Raw genomic sequence first — 23,125 nt, 5'->3', positions numbered from 1 at the left:
CCAAGAGAGAGTCGTGATGCTGACAAACCCCCCATGCTCATTAAGAGACGAGGCACTGGCTTCCAAGATACTAGCAGGTCTTTAGGGTACCTATGACCTTGTAGTACTGATGGTATAAAAGATAGGGTTGAGCAAGAACCTGTGGAGGACGGCTCTTTACCCATGCAGCTGGTACCAAACATTTAGCATAGGAGAGAGTCGACTCAGATTCCATTGGTACCACAGGTAGCCGAGCGGTCTTTGTTGACTTTCGTGCTACCGGTACTCAGTGCTGCTCAGGGACAGGCTTAGAACTTTTTTCACCAGTGTCTCTGCCACTCTGGGTATGGGTACCTGAATTCAGTACCATGTCTGTCTTAGACAACTGCCTCCTATTCATCTTTGTGGTACCAGCATCACTCAGAGCCTGCATGGAACTCCATTGGGACCCGAGGTCTCCGTAGTCGTCATCTGCATTGGTGATGAAGACTTTCTTGGAAATTTACTCCTTACCACTTTCTGCTTCGAGGCAGATGTTGAGGATACCTCTATGAAGGACTTCTGCACCTTAGATGTACTAGTTGCTGCGGTGCCGCCACTCTCTTTAGGGATCTCTAGTGACTGAGATCTTGATGTGAACAGGGCACTAATGGTACTGGAAGTCTGTGTGCACAGGGGTCCTCCACTCCTGGAGCTGAAGCTGGTTGTTAAGTTTGCGCCATCTGCGGGAGTTTTAACTTGATTTCCCTATTTTTTGTGGATCTCCCCTTGAAGGAAGCACAGATCTTGTACTTACTGGCGATGAGTCTACCTCCCAAATAGCAAACGCACACAGAGTGTCCATCATTGATGGCAATCACCTCACCACAGGAGAGACACCTTTTGAATCCCAGCAAGCCTGGCATTCCTGCATAATATAACAAAGAGGACCCCTAGAAGGGAAAAAGCTCTTAACTATTATCTAAGTCTACCTAGCAATAAAATGTTGGGGGGTTTTTTTAGTTAAAGGAAAAGGGGAAAAAAGGGAATTGTTCCAACAACTACATACACTATAAGGTAACTAACTAATTATCAAATACTATGGCAAACAGGCACACAGTAGACATAGTCTCTGGCCAAAGGCGGTTGAGAAGGAACTGAGGCCTGTTGGCCTGTGCAGTCCCATATAGCCTCGGTGCAGGGCATGAGGGTGTGTGGATGCATGCACATGCCGAATGGGCACTACTACCAAAAATCTCTGATCAAAGGTGCAGGCACACCTGAAGAGCACATACAGGGAAACTACTCAAAGAAGAACAGCACTGGCTCCTGTTCCTCATGGCCTACCTTTTGAAAAGCTGAGTGAAAGCTAATGTCTGAACACAAGCTGAACAGCTCACTATTCCTAACACATCCATCTACCAAACAAAAGCTTATGCTCAAATACATTTGTTAGTCTCTAAGGTGCCACAAGTACTCCTTTTCTTTAGAGAACTACAGGAATTCTAGACCAAAAATGTAACTAAATATACCCAGAGTCATTGAAGGTAGCTGCAGAAGTTGAAGTTTCACAAAACAAAGATGAAGTTGCTGGTTAAGAAGCAGGGAGAGCTGAAACTAAAAATGTTTTAAATGATTGCCCGCTTTAGTTACAGTATTCTTAAACTTGTATTCATTGTAAACCACCAGAGGGTGCTAATGAATAATCTCCTATGCCAAAAAAAAACAGCTCTACCTTTTTGTTTTGGACTGTGGATTGTTTTAAAACAAGAGGCAATATCAGGTTAGAAGCAAATTAAGTCTTCTCCATGAGACAGAGCAATGTCCTATTGTTAACTGCAGAATATATACCAAGGTGTATTGAAATTAACACATTTACTAGACACTGGGTCAGATTTACTAACTCTCAGTATCTGGGACACATCTGATTATATATAGGACACAGAATATCAGGGTTGGAAGGGACCTCAGGAGGTCATCTAGTCCAACCCCCTGCTCAAAGCAGGACCAAGCCCCAGTTTTTGCCCTAGATTCCCTAAATGGCCCCCTCAAGGATTGAACTCACAACCCTGGGTTTAGCAGGCCAATGCTCAAACCACTGAGCTATCCCTCCCCCCTCTGAGTAGGGTGCCAGAAGAAAAGATTGCAGCATCTCACCAAGCCGACAGGAGGCACTCGTGGGAGTCTAGATAATACTTAGTCCTGCCTCAGTGCATGGGACTAGACTAGATGACCTATCAAGGTCCCTTCCAGTCCTATGATCCCATGATTACTCTTGAAAGAGGAGGCTTTGACCTGACCTGACACACACACCTGACCTCCCTCTCCCGCATCAACGAGCGAGCAGGAGTTTACATTACAATCAATTATGCAGCTCTTACCTGTTCTGACTCCTCATCACTTATGTTTGTCCTGCCCAACATGGTAGCTTTAACAGTGGAGAGGATTTTGAGTTGGGTGCTGATGGTTGGGATTCGCTCACAGACCTAAGAAGTCGGGAAGGTGCATCATTTTAGTTTTTAAACTCGAAACAATTGATATCCCATTTTTAAAGTAAAACTAAGATTTTGCTTCACTCTACAGCAGTTTCTCTTTGCTGATGGCTCAGGTACAAGCATACAATGTACATGTAAACTACCTTGCATGATGTCACTGAAGACATGTTTATATGAACACTTACTGCACGGCAAGTTGGGTTGGAAATCTCCAGCGCTCCAGCATGTTATGCACTAACTCACCATGTGGACCCTGCTGCCGCACACTGAAAGTTCCCTAGAGCGCGTTGATGTACCATGGTTTTAAACAGCACAACGTCAAAGTGCACACAGGATCTTTTAGCAAGCAGCAGCAGGAACCACCCGGACAGTTAGTGCGCAGCACCCTGGAGCGCAGTAGATTTAGATTTGCTGTGCCCTAAGTGTTCTTGTAGACATGACCTAAGGCACTGCAATTTAATTCCCATTCCTTCCTGATAAGCTTGGGTGACCATTCTAGCAATTCGCTAAAGCAGAATTCACTTTTCCTTTGCCCAGTATTCCTTCAAGAGTCTGTTTCATCAGGAATGGAGGCTGGGATTCGGGGATGTATTGGTTTATGCTATTGCCAATACCCTATGACTTGATAAGGCTGACTATGTGGATGGCCAAGGTGATATAGACATTGCTAGACTGGTCTCTTGACATTCATGGAATTTTCAAAGGCTCTCTTACAGGACACTGACATGTCTTCTCCCATCTGAATAAAAGGACCTGAAGTCACAAAGTGGGAGTTGAAGAAAATCAACATTTCACATACTTGGGCCTCAAGATCCACAAAAGCTGGGATAGGGAGCCAAGGGGATCCACAGGTGACTCTCATCCAAAAATAAACTCAGTCTCCAGCCTTGAGCCATACTGAAGGAGCAGGACTCAGGAAGGAAAGTGGTATGTGCATTATTTTAAAGTTAGCCCAGGTTATTACCTGCAAGAGGTTTGTTCGAATGCGCTTGTCGGTGCACTGCTTTGCCACCTCCTTAGCCAATCGAGTCACTTCATCTGACGCTTTTGCGATATCCTTGGCACACTGAATAAGGGCACGCTTGTTTCCACTGACACCTCTCACTAGGCGGGACATCTCTGCCATCAGCAGAGCCATTCGCTTCGCAGCAGCAATTATATCATTACCCTGCAGGGAACAAATATAACAATGAATGTTAGACATGGCAGTGTTAGGCCAGCAGTCACAAAAAAGGTAATATAATTACACCTGAACTGTAATCCACACTCACTAGCAAACCCTTTCATTAAGTCAAGGAAGAACAATTCAAGTCTATTGAAAAAGATTCTTCATAAGGAGCACTGAAGATTTGTACAAATGTTTGTGAAATACTTTCCCCTCCAACACTCAATGAAAAAGTTTCAAAACTGGAAAAAAAAAAAAATGATGACCAAAATGTTAGTTTGTCCATGGAAGTGGAAGTGACGAGGCTGCTGCCTGGATTTTAAGAACAAGTGTGTTCAAGTGTTATAGACATTCTAGATTTCCCCAATAAAAGCAGCATTACTGAAAACACAAGTGCCAATTAAAAAAAAGTAAGTTAAATCAAACAGTACCAATTCTCTGAACAAAAGAACATAAGAACGGCCATACTGGATCAGACCAAAGGCCCATCAAGCGCAGTATCCTGTCCTCTGACAGTGGCCAATGGCAGGTGCCCCAAAGGGAATGAACAGACAGGTTATCATCAAGTGATCCATGGCCTGTCACCCAATCCCAGCTTCTGGCAAACAGAGGCTAGGGACACCATTCCTGCCCATCCTGGCTAATAGCCACTGATGGCCCTATCTTCCATGAATCTATCTAGTTCCGTTTTGAACCTCGTTATAGTATTGGCCTTCACAACACCCTCTGGCAAGGAGTTCCAGAGATTGACAATGCGTTGCATGAAAAAATACTCTCTTGTGTTTGTTTTAAACCTGCTACCTATTAATTTCATTTGGTGGCCCCTTGTTCTCGTATTATGAGAAGGAGGAAATAACACTTCCTTATTTACTTTCTCTATATCACTCATGATTTTATAGACCTCTATCATATCCCCCTTTAGTCGCCTCTTTTCCAAGCTGAAAAGTCCCAGTCTTATTAATCTCTCCTCATACGGAAGCCGTTCCATACCCCTAATCATTTTTGTTGCCCTTTTCTGAACCTTTTCCAATTCCAATATATCTTTTTTGAGATGGGACAACCACATCTGCATGCAGTATTCAAGGTGTGGGCGTACCATGGATTTATGCAGAGGCAATAGGGTATTTTCTGTCTTATTATCTATCCCTTTCTTGATGAGTCCCAACATTCTGTTTGCTTTTTTGACTGCGCTGCACATTGAGTGGATGATTTCAGAGAACTATCCACAATGACTCCAAGATCTCTTTCTTGAGTGGTAACAGCTAATTTAGACCCCATCACTGTAAATGTATAGTTAGGATTATGTTTTCCAATGTGCACTACTTTGTATTTATCAACATTAAATTTCATCTGCCAGTTTGTTGCCCAGTTTTGTGAGATCCTTTGTAGCTCTTCACAGTCTGCCTGGGACTTAACTATCTTGAGTAGTTTTGTGTCATCTGCAAATTTTGCCATCTCACTGTTTACCCCTTTTTCCAGATCGTTCATGAATATGTTGAATAGGACTGGCCCAGTACAGATCCCTGGGGCACACCACTATTTACCTCTCTCCATTCTGAAAACTGACCATGTATTCCCACCCTTTGTTTCCTATCTTTTAACCAGTTACCAATCCATGAGAGAACCTTCCCTCATATCCCGTGACTGCTTACTTTGCTTAAGAGCCTTTGGCGAGGGGCCTTGTCAAAGGCTTTCTGAAAATCTCAATACACTATATCCACTAGATCTCCTTTATCTGTATGCTTGTTGACCCCCTCAAAGAATTCTAGTAGACTGGTGAGGCCTGATTTCCCTTGTCAAAAACCATGTTGGCTATTTCCCAACCAATTATGTCCATCTCTGTGTCTGACAATTCTGTTCTTTACGGTAGTTTCAACCAGCCTGCCCGGTCCTGCCGTTTTCAATCCGTTAAAGAAAGCGGTGAAGAACAGGCAACTTTTCCATCATTCGTAAAGAGGGATAAAGGAGCTTGGAATATTCAACAATATCATTTGTGAAACCCTCTGTTTATCTAGCACTAGGGCAGGAATATTTTTGAAAGCCCTTTCTATTAAAAATGAATGACTGACCACATATGACACACACACACTCACTGGAGAGCAACAACCTTACATATCTTGAAGCACGCCGGTTCCACGATGAAGTAAGTGACCAGCCTTGCAAAAACTTTTTTGTGTTTAGACACAAGAGAGTACTTGTAAATGTCTGAACTCCAGCTTAGCTCTCCATTGGTACCATATAAACAGTTTTGATCTCAGCAACTAATGCATTCAGTGCAGGTTCTTTAAAAGGAGTTCTCTCATCCAAGCCAGCATTTGCAGTACAGCCAAGTGCAAGTCAGCAGAAAGTCCTCCTTGATAACACTGCCATACAAAGCCATTCCTTGTCATACGGATTTTAGCTGAAGCCGTCGACAGAGGCAAAGCACAATAGACATGTTAAATGACTTCTTGAATGACTTAGGTTCTGTTATTATCTGGAAGTCATTGAGAAACCAACCATGGCTTCACAGGTGATCAGAAAAATGTCTTTTACATTTTTAAATACTGCCATACGCAGAAAGATAGGAAGATGCAATCAAAGGGAAAAAAAGCCTTTTTATTCTAAAAAGTGACCCAAAAATCAAGCTGAAATCTGGCCTTTACAGACCTACCAAACTTGTGAAGCCACTCTCAATCCTTAAAATGAAGTGCAGGCAAAAGTTTATTCACTCAGACTCATGGGGCCCAGCAAGTATCAAGAGTGATGCAAATGTGTCAGCATTCCAAATGGCTGGATGCACACAGATCGGTTGCCAGTGGGAAACTGAGGAGTACCTTACTAGACCACTTGGTTGCTTCCCGATGCAGAGACTGAGCAGCGGCCAGAATGGGCTGGTTAACGGGCTGACTGGTTGGCATTAACAGCAGCTCAGGCTCGTAATCATCTTCAGTGTCAGAGGGGAGAGTGAATTCAACATCATCTGCATCCTCCTGCTCATCTACATCTACATCAGCCTCAGCGGCTTCATTAACCTCAGTCACATCAGGCTTTGAAGGTGGCAGGGAGATTGGAGAAACAGGGACAGTTAGTATTAGAAGCAGGATTTGGTAAAAGAGCTGAGCTGGTTTAGTAATCAAACAACCTCTTGGTCTATGAAAGGAAAATGAAAGCAATCCAAGGATCAGCAGAAAGGGGGCCAACCATTTCACCTGTGAACCAGAATTACTAAGAAGTTAAGGAGAGAAAAAGTTAGGGTTATTTGAAAGATGTGGAAAGAAATATTGTTCAGATGAGTACACATGATTTATCTTATGCATTTCAAGGAAATCAGAATTTCAGAACAACATTTTCTGGCAAGACAACGGTGGTATAATTTGGTAATGGTGAAAACAAACTTCGTGGATGCGATTTCACATAAGGATGTCTGGATGGGATAAGAATAGGCTGAGGTAATATAGATTCCAGATACTGCTTTCTGTTCCCTTAGAGAGGTAAAGAAGAGAATTAACAACAGAGGAGTAGCAGGATTGGAAGTGAAGGGCTACCAGAGAACACAGAGAACAAAAAAGATTAAAGGGAAAGGAGCTCATTCTTGGAAATTAAGTTATTAGTGTTTGCTAACAGACTGAAAATGGACTTAGTAAAACAAAGCACCGTGAATACGAATGATTAGAGTACAAAGGGATTATGAAGAGAACTATACTGTTTTGCCATAATGTTGCAGTTATTACCTTTTCTGTGTGAAAAAATGATGATTTAAGCCATTACAAATAATGGCTACAGTACAGCGTGTGGGGAGGAGATACGTAAGAAAACAATGTCACAGCATATTTTGCATGGCATGTTACCATAGCCAACACTTCCAGGACCATTGTATTATACAAAATTACTAATCACATTCTTCATACCAGACGAAGAGACTGAAACAAGCCAAACAATCCTTATCAAGAAGGTATGTATTTTCTAATGAGCCTTGTTTTTAAGGCAAGGCCTTTTATGGACAAAATCTACACCAGAAAAACACTGAAAGGGAAAAGCTACAATTTAAACTCAATAAGTGACTCATCTTAAAAAAAATCTTAGTCATGCAGAGCATCTTCCAGACATTACACAATATTAGTCCCTTTTGATTGATAGACTTTATAAAACTGGCAAACCCTAATGCCAAAGCTATCCTGATATAGATAATGCAGAGGCAGAAACTATGTATTTGGGAAACCTGACCCACATGGGCTTATGGACCCTCCATAAGACATTTCAGAGGTGAGAGAATTCCTGGGTTTGCCCAGTGAAAAATGACATTTGTAAAAAGATTAAACTGGTAACTTTTGAGTCTTATAAAAACAGAGCAATAAAAAGCCTGTTAAAAAGATATTAAGCATTCCTTCCCCTCCCCCACCCATACAAAAAGTTATAAAAGCATCTGATTGTGACAATAAAACCCCAGGAAAACACAAAAATGAAATATTGGCTTTGTGCACTGAGAGCCTGCCTCAGCCTGAAGTCCAGCAGGATGGGATGAGCTGGATCTTGTGTCTCATGATCTGTCAAGTCCCACACATCACACTCAGTGCCTGCCATGCTAGATTTTCTTCATAAGAGAAGGCCACCTCCTGTGGCTGCAGTGGAAAGTTAAAGACTCATCTTTTAAATAGCTTCTCTGAGGATCATTACTGCTCAAAAGAAAGCATTTTAAAACTGAACCCAGATTAAATCCAAGATGGTATCCATGATCTGCAGGGAAGAGCAGGGGCAGGGGATGCACACCATGGGACATTGCAATTTCCTGCAGTTGTACTCATGGGACCAGCTTGCTTTGCAGCTGGTGCAACTTTAAAAGCATGAACGAAGGATGAAAGGTTAGACTTCAATTTCCTGGTTTTGTTGGTTTGAATCACTTTTCTTGAAAGGTTCTGAAAATATTGTTTTATAATCCAGAGACCCCAGAGTTGAGGCTCATGCTAAATACAGGAGAAGTTGTACATTTTGTTATTTTTTTAAGTTGTACTGGTGTTTTGCTCTGGTAGGTAAATATTTTAGTAGGCATATTACTTAACATATAAACTACATATGGTAAACAAATATTTGAGTACTTATTGTATTTAATTGGATTGTCAGCTTTAAAATCCAAACCACAAAGCACTTTCTGAAAAGTGGAAATTATAACCCATTGTTCCTCAAAATTACCTTTTAAGATGATTAACAAGATAAAGGAGTACTCCTTTTAGGATATAAACACACACAGGTAACAATAAACCCAACAGAAAATATACTGAACTTCTCATGTAAAATACATTTCTAGTCGGAAAAGTGGCTCCAAAATGGATTTGCAGGGTTTCATGTTTATTACATCAATGATCCAGATCAATTTTCCTCATTTTACAAGTAAAGAGGCCTTTCCGACTCAGTGCTCCTAACTCATCAGGATCTGTTTTCTGGTTTACACATCATCCCAAACAATGGCAATTTTGCAGACCAAATTCTGGCCTACAAGTTACACCTGTGGAAGCCCACACCTCCTGCCTAGAATGGGCTTTGTACAGCTGCAAACAAGGGCAGAATTTGTCTCTATAATTGTAACATAGCTAAAATATTACATTGATGTACAAACCAGAATAGACTCCAGATTCTCAAAGCACCTGTCAATATAGCTAAGAGGAGGAAAGACGTATTTTTGTCAGTATGTGTAAGCGTGACTGAATAAAAAGGAGTGAGGTGGTCCCATTTTTATACTGTCACTTTGACCATAAACCTTACAAACTTTAAAATAATTTCCACACAGTACATTTATACAGCTATTGTAGAAAAGCTCTCCCCAGAATTAACACAACCCAGCTCACAAGTGCTGCAAGTTTCACTTCTCCTACGTATGGAATTCTAATGCGCCGAGCATTAATCTCCCAATTCAGTGCTAATTTTAACCCTTTAAATTGAATGATCTTCGACCCCGAAGTCATACAATGGCTTTTAATAATAAGGTGTCTTAACAAATAGTACCTTCCTAGAACACACAGCTCAAAGGGGTAGAGGTTTTTTTAAATAAAAATGATACATCTTCTAGAAACAGATGGCTCAGGAGGAGAAGAGTTCAATGAATGAGCTACCTACAGTCACCCAATCTAGCCTGACTGGTTGGTTTCTGTGATGTCCACCAGAACTACTTATAGTAGTTTTAACATAGCTGTCAGTTTCCTACCTTAAACGGGGAAAAAATATCCATGGTTCTGTGACACACTAACCAGCTTTGATGACCACAAACACAAAGTGAGCATGGAAGGCAAATCCATACTTACACAGAATGTAAGGTGCAGTATAGTAGCTCTCCACATAAGAATGACCTTGAGACAGCTGTTCTGCTATTTGATGTTTTGAAGGTAAAAAGCTTCTAATTTCTCCAGCGGCAATGATTCAAGAATAGATATCCAGTGGATGGGTATAAACATTCAAACAGAGTGGCTTCACTAATTCAGGGATGCTATAATCAAGAGCCGGTCTACTTCACAACAAGCTTGGCCTAATTCTGTGGCAATACTCTTGCATTCTGCAGCCACATTATAGCAGTGAGGAGATTCTGTGGCATCTTCCAACTGCATTTTCATATTTAATTTAAAAAAAAACTAATTATAATTGTACCCTTTGTTTCATGTGATATTAAATTCCATCTATTTTATTCTGCCCCTAACATTTACATTTTCAGCGCACTCCAGAACTTAGGGTATGTCTACAGAAGTGCAGCTGCAGCTACACCGCTGTAATGTAGACACTTCCCTTCTGTTGCTTCAGTGTGTTTATCCCAATTGCTGTAGTAAATCTATCCTCTCAAGAGGAAGTAGGTAGGCCAATGGAAGAATTCTTCCATCGAACTAGCTGTATGTACAGCGGGAGTTAGGTTGACCTAACTACATCACGCAGGGTGCAAAATTTTTCACAGCCCTGAGCAATGTAGTTAGGTTGACCTAAGTTTTAGGTGTAGAGCGGGGCTTAGCAGTACAAATGTATAAATTCTATTATAAAAGGGGGTCAGGAGAAAGGAGGAGGTTTTGCAGCTGTAGGGGAAAATAGGAGGTGGTTTCAGTATCTGAGACGCTATGGAAGACTGTCTGGGTTTGTGGGATAAGCACATTAATTTGGAGTGTTAACTAGTTCACTAGCATTTAACAATACTGCCACTGAAATCTGCATCATTAGTTTTCAAAATTTACACCCCATGGAGGCATATGGAGCACATCATGTCTCACAGAGCCATTTTTTAGGGATTTACACACATCGTTGCATTGACTCCTAGTCTGAGAAGTATACAATTTTTTCACAGCCATAAAGGTTGGAAAAATGAAAGCCTGTAATCTTCAACATAATGCTGTGACAAATATCCAGCTGTTTAATCATGGTATACACAGAGTCCCAACTATAATGCTTCATTTTATCCCAGGAAATGAAAGGAATGGCAACAGCTGACTTTGGACAGTCAAGCTCATGATTGGTCCTGGACAATGACTCTGATTTCTTTCAGTCCTAGATCTTTGACTGTTATTTCTAATTTCCAGAGATAAACACCTTTCTTACATTAGTTGTTAGAGTCAATAGAAACAAGCCCTTTTATACACTTCACTTACCTTGCTAGACCATTTTCGGGCTTCATCATGTAGCTGCCTAGCAGCCATCATCATGGGCTGATTAATCACCTCTCCCGCTTTCTGCTCTGGGAACTCTTCATCTTTCTCTTCAGGAGGAGGTGGTCTGGGTGGTGGAACTTCACCCTCTGGAAGGGGTGGTTTTGGAGGTGCAAGTTCATCAGTCAGCTGAGCAAGAAAGGAATATATTCAGTATGCTTGAAAATATACTGGCACAAAACATGGTACCAGGTTGTTAGGCATCTGTAGGACAATGAGGAGCTCATGCTGTCTGACATTTAAAGGACTCTCCATCACAAGAAAAATACGTTCACAGTAGTTTACAACTTTGCACACTGAAGGCTGGCCCACTAAGTTTGTGGTGCTGACCAGCTAAATACAACTAACATTTTTATTTAAAGAATAAAACAAATATTTTCCATTTGGTCAAAATCAATACTTCTCCTCTACATTAAACTAACCCATATCACAGGCGAAAGTATGGGAGATCATAACTAGTATGAACTAGTGGGTAGAATTTGAGGCTTCCCCACTCCTCACTACATGAGACAAAGCATATAAGAGTGAGGTGATATTTCTAATCATTTTATTTGCTAAGACAAAAATTACAACCATTGCGCTGAAAGACATTCTCTTTAGAAGATGCAGTTAACTTCTGTATTTCCTGTTTGAAAGTCCTGTCACTTAAGAAACATGGATCTATAAAGCAAACAATGGACTGGAGTCTAGCTGTCTCAAAGGTTGCCTCTCTCCCTCTATCTGCTTCAAGAAGAGTTCCGTGATGTTTGCACCTCATGCAAAGTCCACTGAAGTTAATGAAAGTCTTCCATTGGTCTTTGTATCAGGCTCTTTGATGAAGTGCTTCAATCTTAAGTTAAGTAATTAAGTAATTATGCTAGCTTCTAAAAAAGGACCACCAAAACTATTTAAAGTGAAAACTCCAGTACATCCCAACACGACTCTACCTGAACTGAAGTGTCTCTGATAAAAGCTTTATTGTCACTGGATGCAATCATAGATTCATAGATATTTAGGTCAGAAGGGACCATTATGATCATCTAGTCTGACCTCCTGCACAACGCAGGCCACAGAATTTCACCCACCACTCCTGCAAAAAACCTCACACCTATATCTGTGCTATTGAAGTCCTCAAATCGTAGTTTAAAGACTTCAAGGAGCAGAGAATCCTCCAGCAAGTGACCCGTGCCCCATGCTACAGAGGAAGGCGAAAAACCTCCAGGGCCTCTTCCAATCTGCCCTGGAGGAAAATTCCTTCCCGACCCCAAATATGGTGATCAGCTAAACCCTGAGCATATGGGCAAGATTTATCAGCCAGATACTACAGAAAATTCTTTCCTGGGTAACTCGGATCCCACCCCATCTAATATCCCATCACAGGCCATTGGGCCTATTTACCATGAATATTTAATTACCAAAACCATGTTTTCCCATCATACCATCTCCTCCATAAACTTATCGAGTTTAATCTTAAAGCCAATTAGTACCAGTGCAACTCAAATGTACCATTACTGAGAAACTGAATTGTACTTACATGAAGCTGCTCAATGTCAGGGGGGGGAGGAGGAGGGAAATCAGGTTCTTGAGGCTGGAAGGCTTCTCTGACTTTTGCCACAGCTCCCAGAATCCTATATCCAGAATCCAGGAAGCTCTTCTGCAAACCTGAACAGAAAATCCAATGCTTAATGTAATATGCCCTTGTCACCCTGCATGCTTAGGGGGGGAAAAAGCACTACTCTCAGGAGTATTTGCAGTTTGCACAATATCTGGTTCAAATTTAGGTACCTTCAACACTTAGTTGCAAAATATAATGGTATTTAAACAACAGACAGAATGTTGTACAGTGAGTTTTAATTTTTGGAATGTTAACTGTAGAATAGCCAGCGGGTTTAAACTAGTGCTATGACTAGAGTAAGAATCCACTATGAATAGCCAAAGTAGACTCAGGCACAAATACACAACATCTTGCCATTTTACAGAAAAAATACAGGTGTCCTCTTGCCAGCACATTTCAGATATTCACCTGGGACAAAGATCACAAGACACAAGTCTCTTCATAGGTGGTAACAAAAGTAGTAAACTACAGGCTGATCCTGTTCCCTTTAACTCACTGGAGGTTTTCCCACTGAACTTAATAAAAGCATTAAGTAGTGTGCATCTTGATTGCATGATACTGGGGTTTTTGAGGTCATGATATATGGACAAGGAGAAAAACTAATAGTTTCAAACGTGCAAAAGCTTCAAGCATCAAAAAGGGAAAAAAATGTTTGAGAGAAGCTCTTTGCTTTATGCTTACCAGGATCAGAAATGTTTCCTGCCACAGCTTTAGCATCCATTACCATTGGTGATATAGTTTTGCTTAGGTCGTCAGAGGCTGCCTTAACAGCTTCACGGAATTTGGGATCCTCTGAATTTTCAACTTCCTTCTTTGCCACCAACAAGATTCGGTTTGCTCGCCGAGCAATGCTGGTGGCACCAGCTACAAGCATCTGAGGTTGGATATTGGCCATTGCAACTTTACATTTATCTAGGTCTTTCTTAATAGCTTCTTCTGATGCGTCCAACAGAGACTTGGTATCAATTGCTTCATCTACCAACCCTAGGATAAAAATTGAACATGTTAACATTCCACTTCCATGTATGGAAAGGGAAATGGGTATTTAGGGCTCTGGAGGTTGTTCACATTTGGAAGTATTTACTCTCCTGGATGTTTGGCTCCTTAGATACAGAGTTTAGATTGTTAGAGAAAAGTGTGCCAGAGAAAGTTACATACAGTAGCGCAAAGATACAGCATTATATTCATCATTTGTTCGTTGTAACAACTTAAAACAAATTTTCCCAATGATTGTCATACGTCACCTTGAAAGAAGGAACAAGAAATACCATTATCTAGAAATGTTATTGCATGAACAGCATACAATCCACAATCCACTCATGCCTGCCCTCATCCACAGCATGCCAGCAGCAACATGCACAGTGGAACAGAGCTCAACAGTAATCTGCTGCTCTGTGGCAGCAAGACAAGTCACATCAGAAAGGATGACTTTTAGAAGAAATTTGTTTTGATTGACAAGATATCCCAGTGTAGAAATACCATGCTGAAAGTGCATTAGAAAGGCCTTTGCAAGTCTGAACTAGAGCAGCGGTTCTCAAACTGTGGGTCGGGAGCCTAAAGTGTGTCGCAACTCCATTTTAATGGGGTCGCCAGGGCTGGCTTAGACTTGCTGGGGCCCAGGGCCAAAGCCCAAGCCCTTGGGCCCCCCAGCCTGGGGCAGTGGCTCCCCCTGGGGTGGAGGGGCTTGGGTGGGGCGGGCTCAGGCTTCGGTCCCCATTCCTGGGGTCCTGTAGTAATTTTTGTTGTCAGAAGGGGGTCGCAGTGCAATAAAGTTTGAGGACCCCTAAACTAGCGAACAATGGGTGGGTTTAATTTAGCACCTATATAAAAGGAAGAAACCAGTATTGTTAGTACTATGCAACATAGGTGTTTTCCTGGGTCAAACTGTAGGCCTGCTATTTCTTTCAGACACAAAAAGTTGTGCAGCCATTATATTGTGCACATTTCATCCACCTTAACAGGAGAAAAAATACCCATAATGAGCAATGAGTAACAAAGCTTTCAACAAGAATTCTTTACCTGTCATTTTTTCTACATTATCAATCCATTGGTTTTTCATGGTCTCAAAATGTTCATAAGCAGCTTGATTTCCAGGGTTTCTTAAGAGGATACGAGCAGCTGATATTACCTGCCAAATGTAAAATATTTAATACAAAAATATTGTTACACAGGGATACTATACATTGTCATGAAACTACACTATTTTTAATACAACTAGTTTTCCAGTTTTACTTTTAATATTCATATGTCAATTTTAGTTCCACTATGAAAAGCCTTCAGCTGCACAAAGAATTCCACTGTGTGAAAAGGATTTAAAATTGCCCTTAGACACCAGGTATCTCAAAATGCAATTCATGTGTCACACAAAAAGGTCCACTTTCATGATAAAATTTTGCTCAAAGGAGCTAAAGCAAATGAGCAGTATATATCAAACATAGATCTATATGACTGTACAAAATTATGCTTTTACGTGAAGTTAGAAAATCATTTAAAAGAAAAATACATTATTTTCTACTCATATGTTTTGTTAAAAATCATTTTTGTTAGGAGGAACATTCATCGAAATTACTGCCCAAAAGTTGGAGAGCATGAGACTGTCTCCATCATCTATTCAGCCTTGTTGTGTGTAATAGCTAAACACATCCTCATTTTTATTGTTCCACCTTGAAGTGGACATCACAACACAAATACGCACAGGGTTCTTCATGTTAGTTACATCTTAACACAAATGCTAACGGTAAGATCACCCACATCATGCTTTGGTGACTGGGATCATACAGAAAATTCCTTTGGAGATTAACAATGCCAACTAATTTATTATAATTATGAGATGAGTAAAGAGACCTGCGGCGTGAGTTCTCTTGCTGATTTCACAGCTGCCTGAATGCCTTCCACTGTGGTTTTATTAGCAGTTCCAACAGCAGCTGCTTTTTCTGCTGTTGCTCCAAGTCTAGCAGCATGGTTTTCAAAGTTTGCTGCCCTTTCATCGAACACCTGTAAGAGAGTGGGGGAAAAGTGCATTATTACCTTCTCAAAGAGATGCTTTCTTTTCTATTCAAAGTGTAATACCACACTCTGCACCATGCTGTCTGACCTACAAATAGATTTACTTCAGACACTGGGAGGATTTGAACCCAAGATTTCCTATTTGCTAGTCAGGTGCTTTTACCAAGTAGTATCTTGGGACAATGTTTTACTTTGTAATTCTTATGTTATTTCCAAGTTTTTCTAATCAAATTAACAGATATTTTAAACTGCTAATCCATCCTGTACAGCTTGTTGCCAAGGTGTGTTATCACACTTCCACTGATGAATGGTATTTCTTACATTATTCTGTAGTAGAACTAGTCAGGAATTCCTCACACTGCATAATAAAAGGCATTTTGTCAGCTTTGAACCCATAGCTCCCTAGGAATTAATTTGTCTACCAAAAACTAGGTTTCATTGATGGGAAGAATGCAGCACATGCCAAAGGTTATGACTGTCATGCTTGATATAATTATTTCTAAATTCATTAAGTTTCACAGATTTTTCCTAAAAGGCTTTAATATATCTAATTTAAAAGGTAAGAAATAAAACAGAAAAGAATTTTCCATGGAAGGTTATAATAAAGTGGATATTTATTCTAGAAACTAAAACATTCTAAATAGAAAAATGTCTGTCTCTCCACACACACACACACTTTGTTTTATACACTTATTTTCTGAATATGTGCTCTAGTCTTTAAAAAAAAATTTTTTTTTTAAATCTATCCCGCAAAGCCAAATTCTCAGGCATCTGGAATCGTTCTGGCCCTGTGCCAACCAGCTGGCCAAATACAACTTCCAAGTACAGCACTTAGTACATTTTGCATAAAGCCAGTGATCAGAAGCACAGAACGTGAGTTTCATAGTGAAAAAAATTAGGTCTAACACATTGATTAATGTGTCCTTAGATGAACATGATCAGCATCTATTACATATAAAGATATAAAAAGGATTAACTAGTTTAAGTACCCATCTGTCATACAAGTAGCTTAAGAATGTCAACAGCATCATGACAGAAGATCCTTGGTAAGATCCTAAGATTTACTGAATGTTTAGGGACTAACTTTTCCAGTGAATCATGACATAACCTTCAACTCCCAGTAGTTCAGACTACTGCTCATCCATTCTTTATTAGCAATTATGGATCAGAAGACTAAGGGCAAAAATCTTGTCTTGTAAAACTGTGTAGTTAAGTATTAGAAGCTGAACGTAAGAAAATATTGGTTGTTCCTACCACACTTACCTCATCCCTATTGGGTGCATCAGGAGGTGCAGTGGCTGCCACTGCCAATAGTTTAATTGGGGTTGTAGTGTCACTAAAAATATCAGAAACCTCCTGGGTCATAGCTTCTTGCATCCTTGTTTTCAGATCCTGAAAAACATAGCATGAAAATCATAAGATTTTGTAGGACCTTCAAATCCCAGAAACAGCATTCTTGCAAAAACAAACTTCATGGGACCACACAAAATGGCAACCAACAGAAATATCCTTTACCAAGTATTTTTAAATACTGCTTCTTAAAGTTGTCTGTAATGTTAACCCTTTGGCTACTAGTGATTATAGACCAAATTACCATTGAGGGAATGAACAACATAGTGTGAGACCCTAGATGGTCCTCAGATAAGTAGCTGCTGATGTGGTATCTTTGGTAAGTGAAAAAGAAAACTTTAAATACTTGGCCAATTTTCTGAGCATCTCTTTCCATGTACAAAACCCATGCTGCTGATCATCAGGAACTGCAGATAGAATAGACTCTTTAAATTAGTCTGTCTTTCCTACAGCACACCAAGATTTGGTCCCTAAAGTATGAAACCAAGTGCTTTAAGTCTCACTGAAGCATGGAGCTCTCTATACTTCCAGTGAAAGCTGCTTCCACAGTCAAGTATTCACTGTAAGTTTTCCTATGCTACTTCATACTGAATTTAGTATTTATGTACCCACCCCACCAGCATGAGCAGAGGCTTCCTCAGCTCTTAAACTGCTACAAAATGGTGACCGTTCTACCTATAATGAAGTTTTACCTTCAAAGAATCCTGGAGCTGAGTGGCAATCGCCCTAGCCTGAGGTGACTCTCCTTCTCCTCTTGCTGCCAGATCAGCTAGCTGGGCAGCCAGCTGTTCTACACGATCACATTTGGCAAGGAGGTCTTGACGATAAGGTCCTATCATGACATTGGCTAAACGACGACCTTCAGCGACCAGTCCCCGGATTGCAGCCTGGCCTACAATTGAAAGAAGTACAGTACTTCAGTAATTCACAGACCCCACAGGTAGAGGGAGTAACTCAGTTGTACTGTCAAGTGAGTAGCAATTAAGGACAAATTTTATTTTTTGGTTCAAAACTTAACCTTCTGGTTATTCAGCTGTATTTGAAGAACGAGATTTGCACTCAACCGCATTTCAAACCCAATGGAGAGTTAAAGTCTCTTCAAACTCTCCTTTTGTGCAATATGCTGATGCTTGGCCCGAGCCTCACCATCCTTAACTAGGGTGGGTTGGCAAGAACAGATTATTACTTAATTGTGTTCCCACTGACCTAATCACCATGAACTTGATACCACCTTAACAATACTCACCGATTCTGATTACTGTAAATTGCCCTCCACCCCCCCAAAATTATTTTAGGGAAATAAAGTCTAGGTGCAATAACTAAACCAAGCAAAGGCAACATGGAGGAAGAGACAAAAAATAAAAGGGGTAGAAAACAGAGTAGTGATGTGCATCATATCCTCTTTTTCTTCAGACATCATAGATAGGAGAGATTTATCAGCTGTGATGTGAGACTTAAGTTTCCAAGGGTTGGGGTGGAGGCAGGGAGAGAGGGATGACAACCATTTTTTTCTTGCAAATCATCTCCATATTTAGTCTTGACAATCTGTGGTGTTCATTTGTTTAGAGACTGGTGCTCTTTGTTTTTCTAATAGCACAGCAGAGTTCTATTAAATAGGAGTTATTACATTTAAGTCTTAAAGATACATGAAGTATGGCTGTCTTCACTTAAGTCTAACACACACAAATTTGGCTGACTCTGCAACAGAGAAGTTTAGAGCTCAGGAGATAAGTTTACAGATTTGGTTACAGAGAGATGAGAATAATTGTATCACAGCCCCAGAATATACGAGATGCAACATTTTGTGACATCTCTTAGTTTAGCCAAGTAGAGTCTTGTTGGAATCCAGTAATATCTATTCAAGTTGTTGTTTTCGAGTAAGCAAGGAGCAGGTGATGAAGACATTCATTTGGTATATTTCACCCTATCCTGCTCAATTTTTAATCTGGCAGTGAGAATTAAAGATTTCAATCCATTTATCGCTCAGTAGAGGCAGATTATAATGAAGCTGTTTACAAAGCAAACAGCAGGAGATGCCAGCAAAATGACCCACACCATTATAAAACAACATATGTTTTATGGTTCAGAACTTCAATCAATCCATACTATAGGGCCAGACTTTACAATGGGAGAAGTGTAAACATGCAAAGTTATTTGTGACATGGTCAAACTCCCTGTTCAGAGAACAGCTCAGAAATATTTTCATAAGACTAAATTTACCAGGCCAAATTCTTTCAATAGTACTGTAGAGATCTAACAGAGCACTGTGTTCTCAATGAATCCTTCATAGAGGAATCTTACTAACAGCCATAATAAAATAAAAGTCAAAAACAACACACATTAATGCAACATTACAACAAATTTTTAAACACTTAAATTCCAAAGTTAAGGCTCCCACAACTACTTATTCTGGCTCTTCACACATTTTTGGCATTATATATTATTGTACCTATTGACTAAAGCCTTAACATATTTCCAATGCAGGAGAGTTCCAATTCCTATGGAAATTACATAATTTGCATGTAAAATCTCAAATGTAACTATGCAATTATAAATCTTTTTCGCATCTAAACTTTTGCTTATTTTTCTTTTGAAGGGGAAAGAGTGAACAATCGTATCTGTTTATATTTCATGCTTCCAGGAGCTGAATGCTGATGTAGGATGCAGTGGATTCTGGGGCAGTTTGAAATTGGAGAAGCTCCCACCAAGGCAACCAGACCTCCTGGGACACTCTTTCACAGCTTCCAAAAGGCCTGGGGAGTCTTATCACACTTTGTTGTACAGTTCCTGCATCAGAAAATGGCTAAAATTGCATGGTACAGTTCCACATTTATTGTCAACTTATAGAGAAAATTGGCAAAGTTCAAAAATAAAAAGGTCTCTTTAACTGCCAGCCTTGCAAACCCTACCAGTGATCTAAAAATCAGGTTGTTCACACACCAACAGACGTAATCCTGACCGCACCGAAAGGTGAAGGCAGGCACTGAAGGTCTACAACTGCACTACACCTGGGTCAGGTTGGGATTCCTCGTAGCTTTCACAGCTCTGCTGTCTGCACCTCGCTACTATGATGAATGAGATTGTAAAATGAAGATTTCAAAGAAAACTTTATTGAAACTATTTTTTGGATAAAAGCCACGCTGCCAGCTAGAAAGCTGGTCAGAAAACAAGAAAAACACCACAAATGTGAGGGGGTGGGGATGCAGCATTTGTCTTCGTAAAAAAGATTTAATTAATCTTCCCACCACTTCCAATTATTAACAATAAAGCAACTCCTGCATCGTTACTATATGCCTGCAAGTGACATACCATGACTATTTGATCACTTTTTCCATTGCTTGCTGGTAACAAAACAATATTGCTGTTCCATAAGATTGTGCAGAAACTGTATGAGGTGAAGCCATATCTTTACGAAAAACCCTTACAGAATGTAACATCTACTTTCTATTTACATGGGAGTTAATTTCCTAATTTGCCAGCCAATATACAACTGGGTATATTAGGCATTGTACTTGAATTACAAACAATACAAAGCAGTGTAAAAAATATTGCATTTTAATTTGTTCCTACTTACATGTATGGATATTAGAAAGTAACTTCAAAGGCATGTATGGTACCACTTGTTGACTTATCAAGTTTTTTGTGAACACAGTGATTTTATACCAATTTTTATTTAGGATAGTGAACGCATGTTAAATTCACAAATCCAACTGATCTGACGATCACCTTGGAAAGGTCCTCAAAGTTTTCTTAGCCTTTGTGCCCTTTCTACATTGCAAGTTCTCCCATCTTTAATATGATGCTCATTTTCCTCTGCTTAAATTCATAAGTGGAGAATCCATCACCACACTTCACCAGCAGAAGCAGCACAGAATGCTGCTATGAGCCACAGGCTATAAACTGTGCACCTCTACATAAACCAAACGTCTCAGATGTGCTAAACAAAATCTCAGGAGATGCAGTTTTATTGTTCCAATTTATTATGAAGCCAAACAGTTATTCAGCAAACAGCTCACCTACTCCACGGTCATCAACTGTCGGATTGTCAATCCACCTTTGAGCTTGCTCAATCTTGCCCTCCAAATGAACAGCTGCCTTAACTGGCCTGGTGTTTGCTACTGCCCTGTTCGTTTTAGACTGTAAATTCTGCAGTGATGTAGCTACTTGCTTAGCCAGTACCCGGGCCTCTGGAGAGTCTCCTTTCCCACTGAAAATCCAAAAAAGATAGTTGCAGTCACACGCTCAACTGAAATCAATACAAAACATTATATATTTCTGAAAACAGATTTAACTGTAATACTCTCATGAATCAGTTCACTATAACTATGTTCATTATGTACAAAAACAGAAATTAAGAATAATGACTTATACAGGACTTTATTTACGGGGTTAGAAAGACACCAATGTACAGACTGTAGGGTAGCAAAATCTGAAGAAAACCTTATGTTAAAAGCACTAACTACAAATGGAAAAAGTGGCAGATTTAATATTAAAGACCACTGTTGACACCCACATAAGTGTAACCTTCCTCTTCCACCCTGCACCTTCTTTTCAGATCTGATATTGAAACACTTTCTTTAGCTAAGTATTGAACTAAAGCTGACAGATCCTTGTGGGACCATTTTAATGCTATGCTTTTCTAAGCTTTATCTGATTTAGAACATAGGCATAACGATTAATGATCCAAGTGCTTGAAAGATCATCTGATAGTTTAGTAACTTTCTTAAAGGACCAGAGTTATCATTTGGGAAGGCAACTGTATAAGTAAATGCATAAGTGCACCTTAGTTAGTATTACAGACTGTGGGCAAAATTCTGTGTTATTCTGCAGCTCCTTTCTACTGCTTCGGTGGTGCAAAGAGGCCAGTTTCTATCTACACCTTGCCAGCGGAGAATTTTTATAGCAGAGATAGATATCTTCTTATAGGGGGACCTCATGCCATCTGATCTTCTGTAGTAGAGTACGGGACAGGAAGGAATCCCTTGCTACAAGCTACTTGTGAATCTGAAGTGTGAAGACTATGATATTCTCTGTCCCATGAAAATGTTTTGCACCATGCAGGAGGAAAACCCACAGTATGAGACATCCATTCTCAACAGAACAGCTAACGACACTTTCAGGATGCAAATTTCTCTGTGTAACTACTTTGAATTTCCTGATCCATCGAATTCATGCACTCAAACTGCAACTGCAAGATGCTCGGATACCACAATGTGCGCAGTATAGATACATACTGTCTTCGTAGATCTGACAGTTTAGCTGTCAGAGCAGAGATTTCTCCCAGGGAACGCAGAATGTCATCTCTGTCTTTGGGGTCCTCACACAGTTCTGCAATTTTCCTGGCTTCGGCCATAATTCCCCGAATTTGTTCTTCCCCTTCACTTCCCCCATTAGGGTCTGCGAGCCAGTTCTTCATATAAAGGAATAGGTACAAATTAAGATTAAGTCACCTACTTATATAAAATCTTTTGAACACAGGCATTTCACAAAAGATTCTCATATTGATAACATACCCTGATATTCTAATGGCTACTAGGTGTTTTGTTATATGAGGCAAGCCATACTAAGTTATGTACATCTTAGCTACCATTGTCAAGTCCCACTTACATATACTGTTTTCACAAGTTCACTTTAACTAGATGCTGTTTAAGTATTCACAATTATTTTATACCTATGTTTCCCACAAGTCCGAATTTATTTCTTTATTTATTTGACAATGTAGAGTTCTTTTTAGGAATCTTTCTAAAAATGTTGTACAATAGGATGTTGGATAATAGTTCTTTTTTTAACACTGAATTAATGGAGTGCATGACCTAATAATTGAAGATGAAGTTTTCCTGTTATGAAGAAGATGCTACATATCCTTCCTCCATTATAGAGCTGAATAAACTACCCTCTTGGTCAA

At 40.1% G+C, this 23,125-nt stretch overlaps 1 protein-coding gene and 1 long non-coding RNA gene across 4 annotated transcripts in view; one reads left to right on the top strand and one right to left on the bottom strand.

The window, feature by feature from the left end:
* The window catches only part of VCL (vinculin), a 104,978-nt gene that overhangs the window by 4,458 nt on the left and 77,395 nt on the right, over positions 1-23,125 (bottom strand). For 2 of the 3 annotated variants that reach the window (XM_043551790.1, XM_043551791.1), the window contains 12 exons: positions 22,455-22,630; positions 21,237-21,427; positions 17,913-18,112; positions 17,134-17,262; positions 15,709-15,858; positions 14,884-14,992; positions 13,546-13,848; positions 12,784-12,911; positions 11,214-11,399; positions 6,435-6,647; positions 3,418-3,621; positions 2,340-2,444 (listed from right to left, as the gene is read on the bottom strand). In XM_043551790.1, coding sequence (XP_043407725.1) covers positions 2,340-2,444; positions 3,418-3,621; positions 6,435-6,647; positions 11,214-11,399; positions 12,784-12,911; positions 13,546-13,848; positions 14,884-14,992; positions 15,709-15,858; positions 17,134-17,262; positions 17,913-18,112; positions 21,237-21,427; positions 22,455-22,630 — 2,094 coding nt within the window. The remainder of the gene's footprint in view (positions 1-2,339; positions 2,445-3,417; positions 3,622-6,434; positions 6,648-11,213; positions 11,400-12,783; positions 12,912-13,545; positions 13,849-14,883; positions 14,993-15,708; positions 15,859-17,133; positions 17,263-17,912; positions 18,113-21,236; positions 21,428-22,454; positions 22,631-23,125) is intronic. The other variant, XM_037905760.2, reaches the window with a different exon arrangement.
* LOC119566867 lies at positions 1-23,125 on the top strand. The gene is made up of 2 exons (XR_005226318.2): positions 1-3,380; positions 19,817-23,125. It is a non-coding gene; the product is annotated as an uncharacterized LOC119566867 (long non-coding RNA).

Source organism: Chelonia mydas, chromosome 7 (genome assembly GCF_015237465.2).
Source record: "Chelonia mydas isolate rCheMyd1 chromosome 7, rCheMyd1.pri.v2, whole genome shotgun sequence".
NCBI lineage: Eukaryota > Metazoa > Chordata > Testudines > Cheloniidae > Chelonia > Chelonia mydas.
Note: the sequence above shows the minus strand (reverse complement) of the source record. Positions and strands in the feature narration are given on the sequence as shown.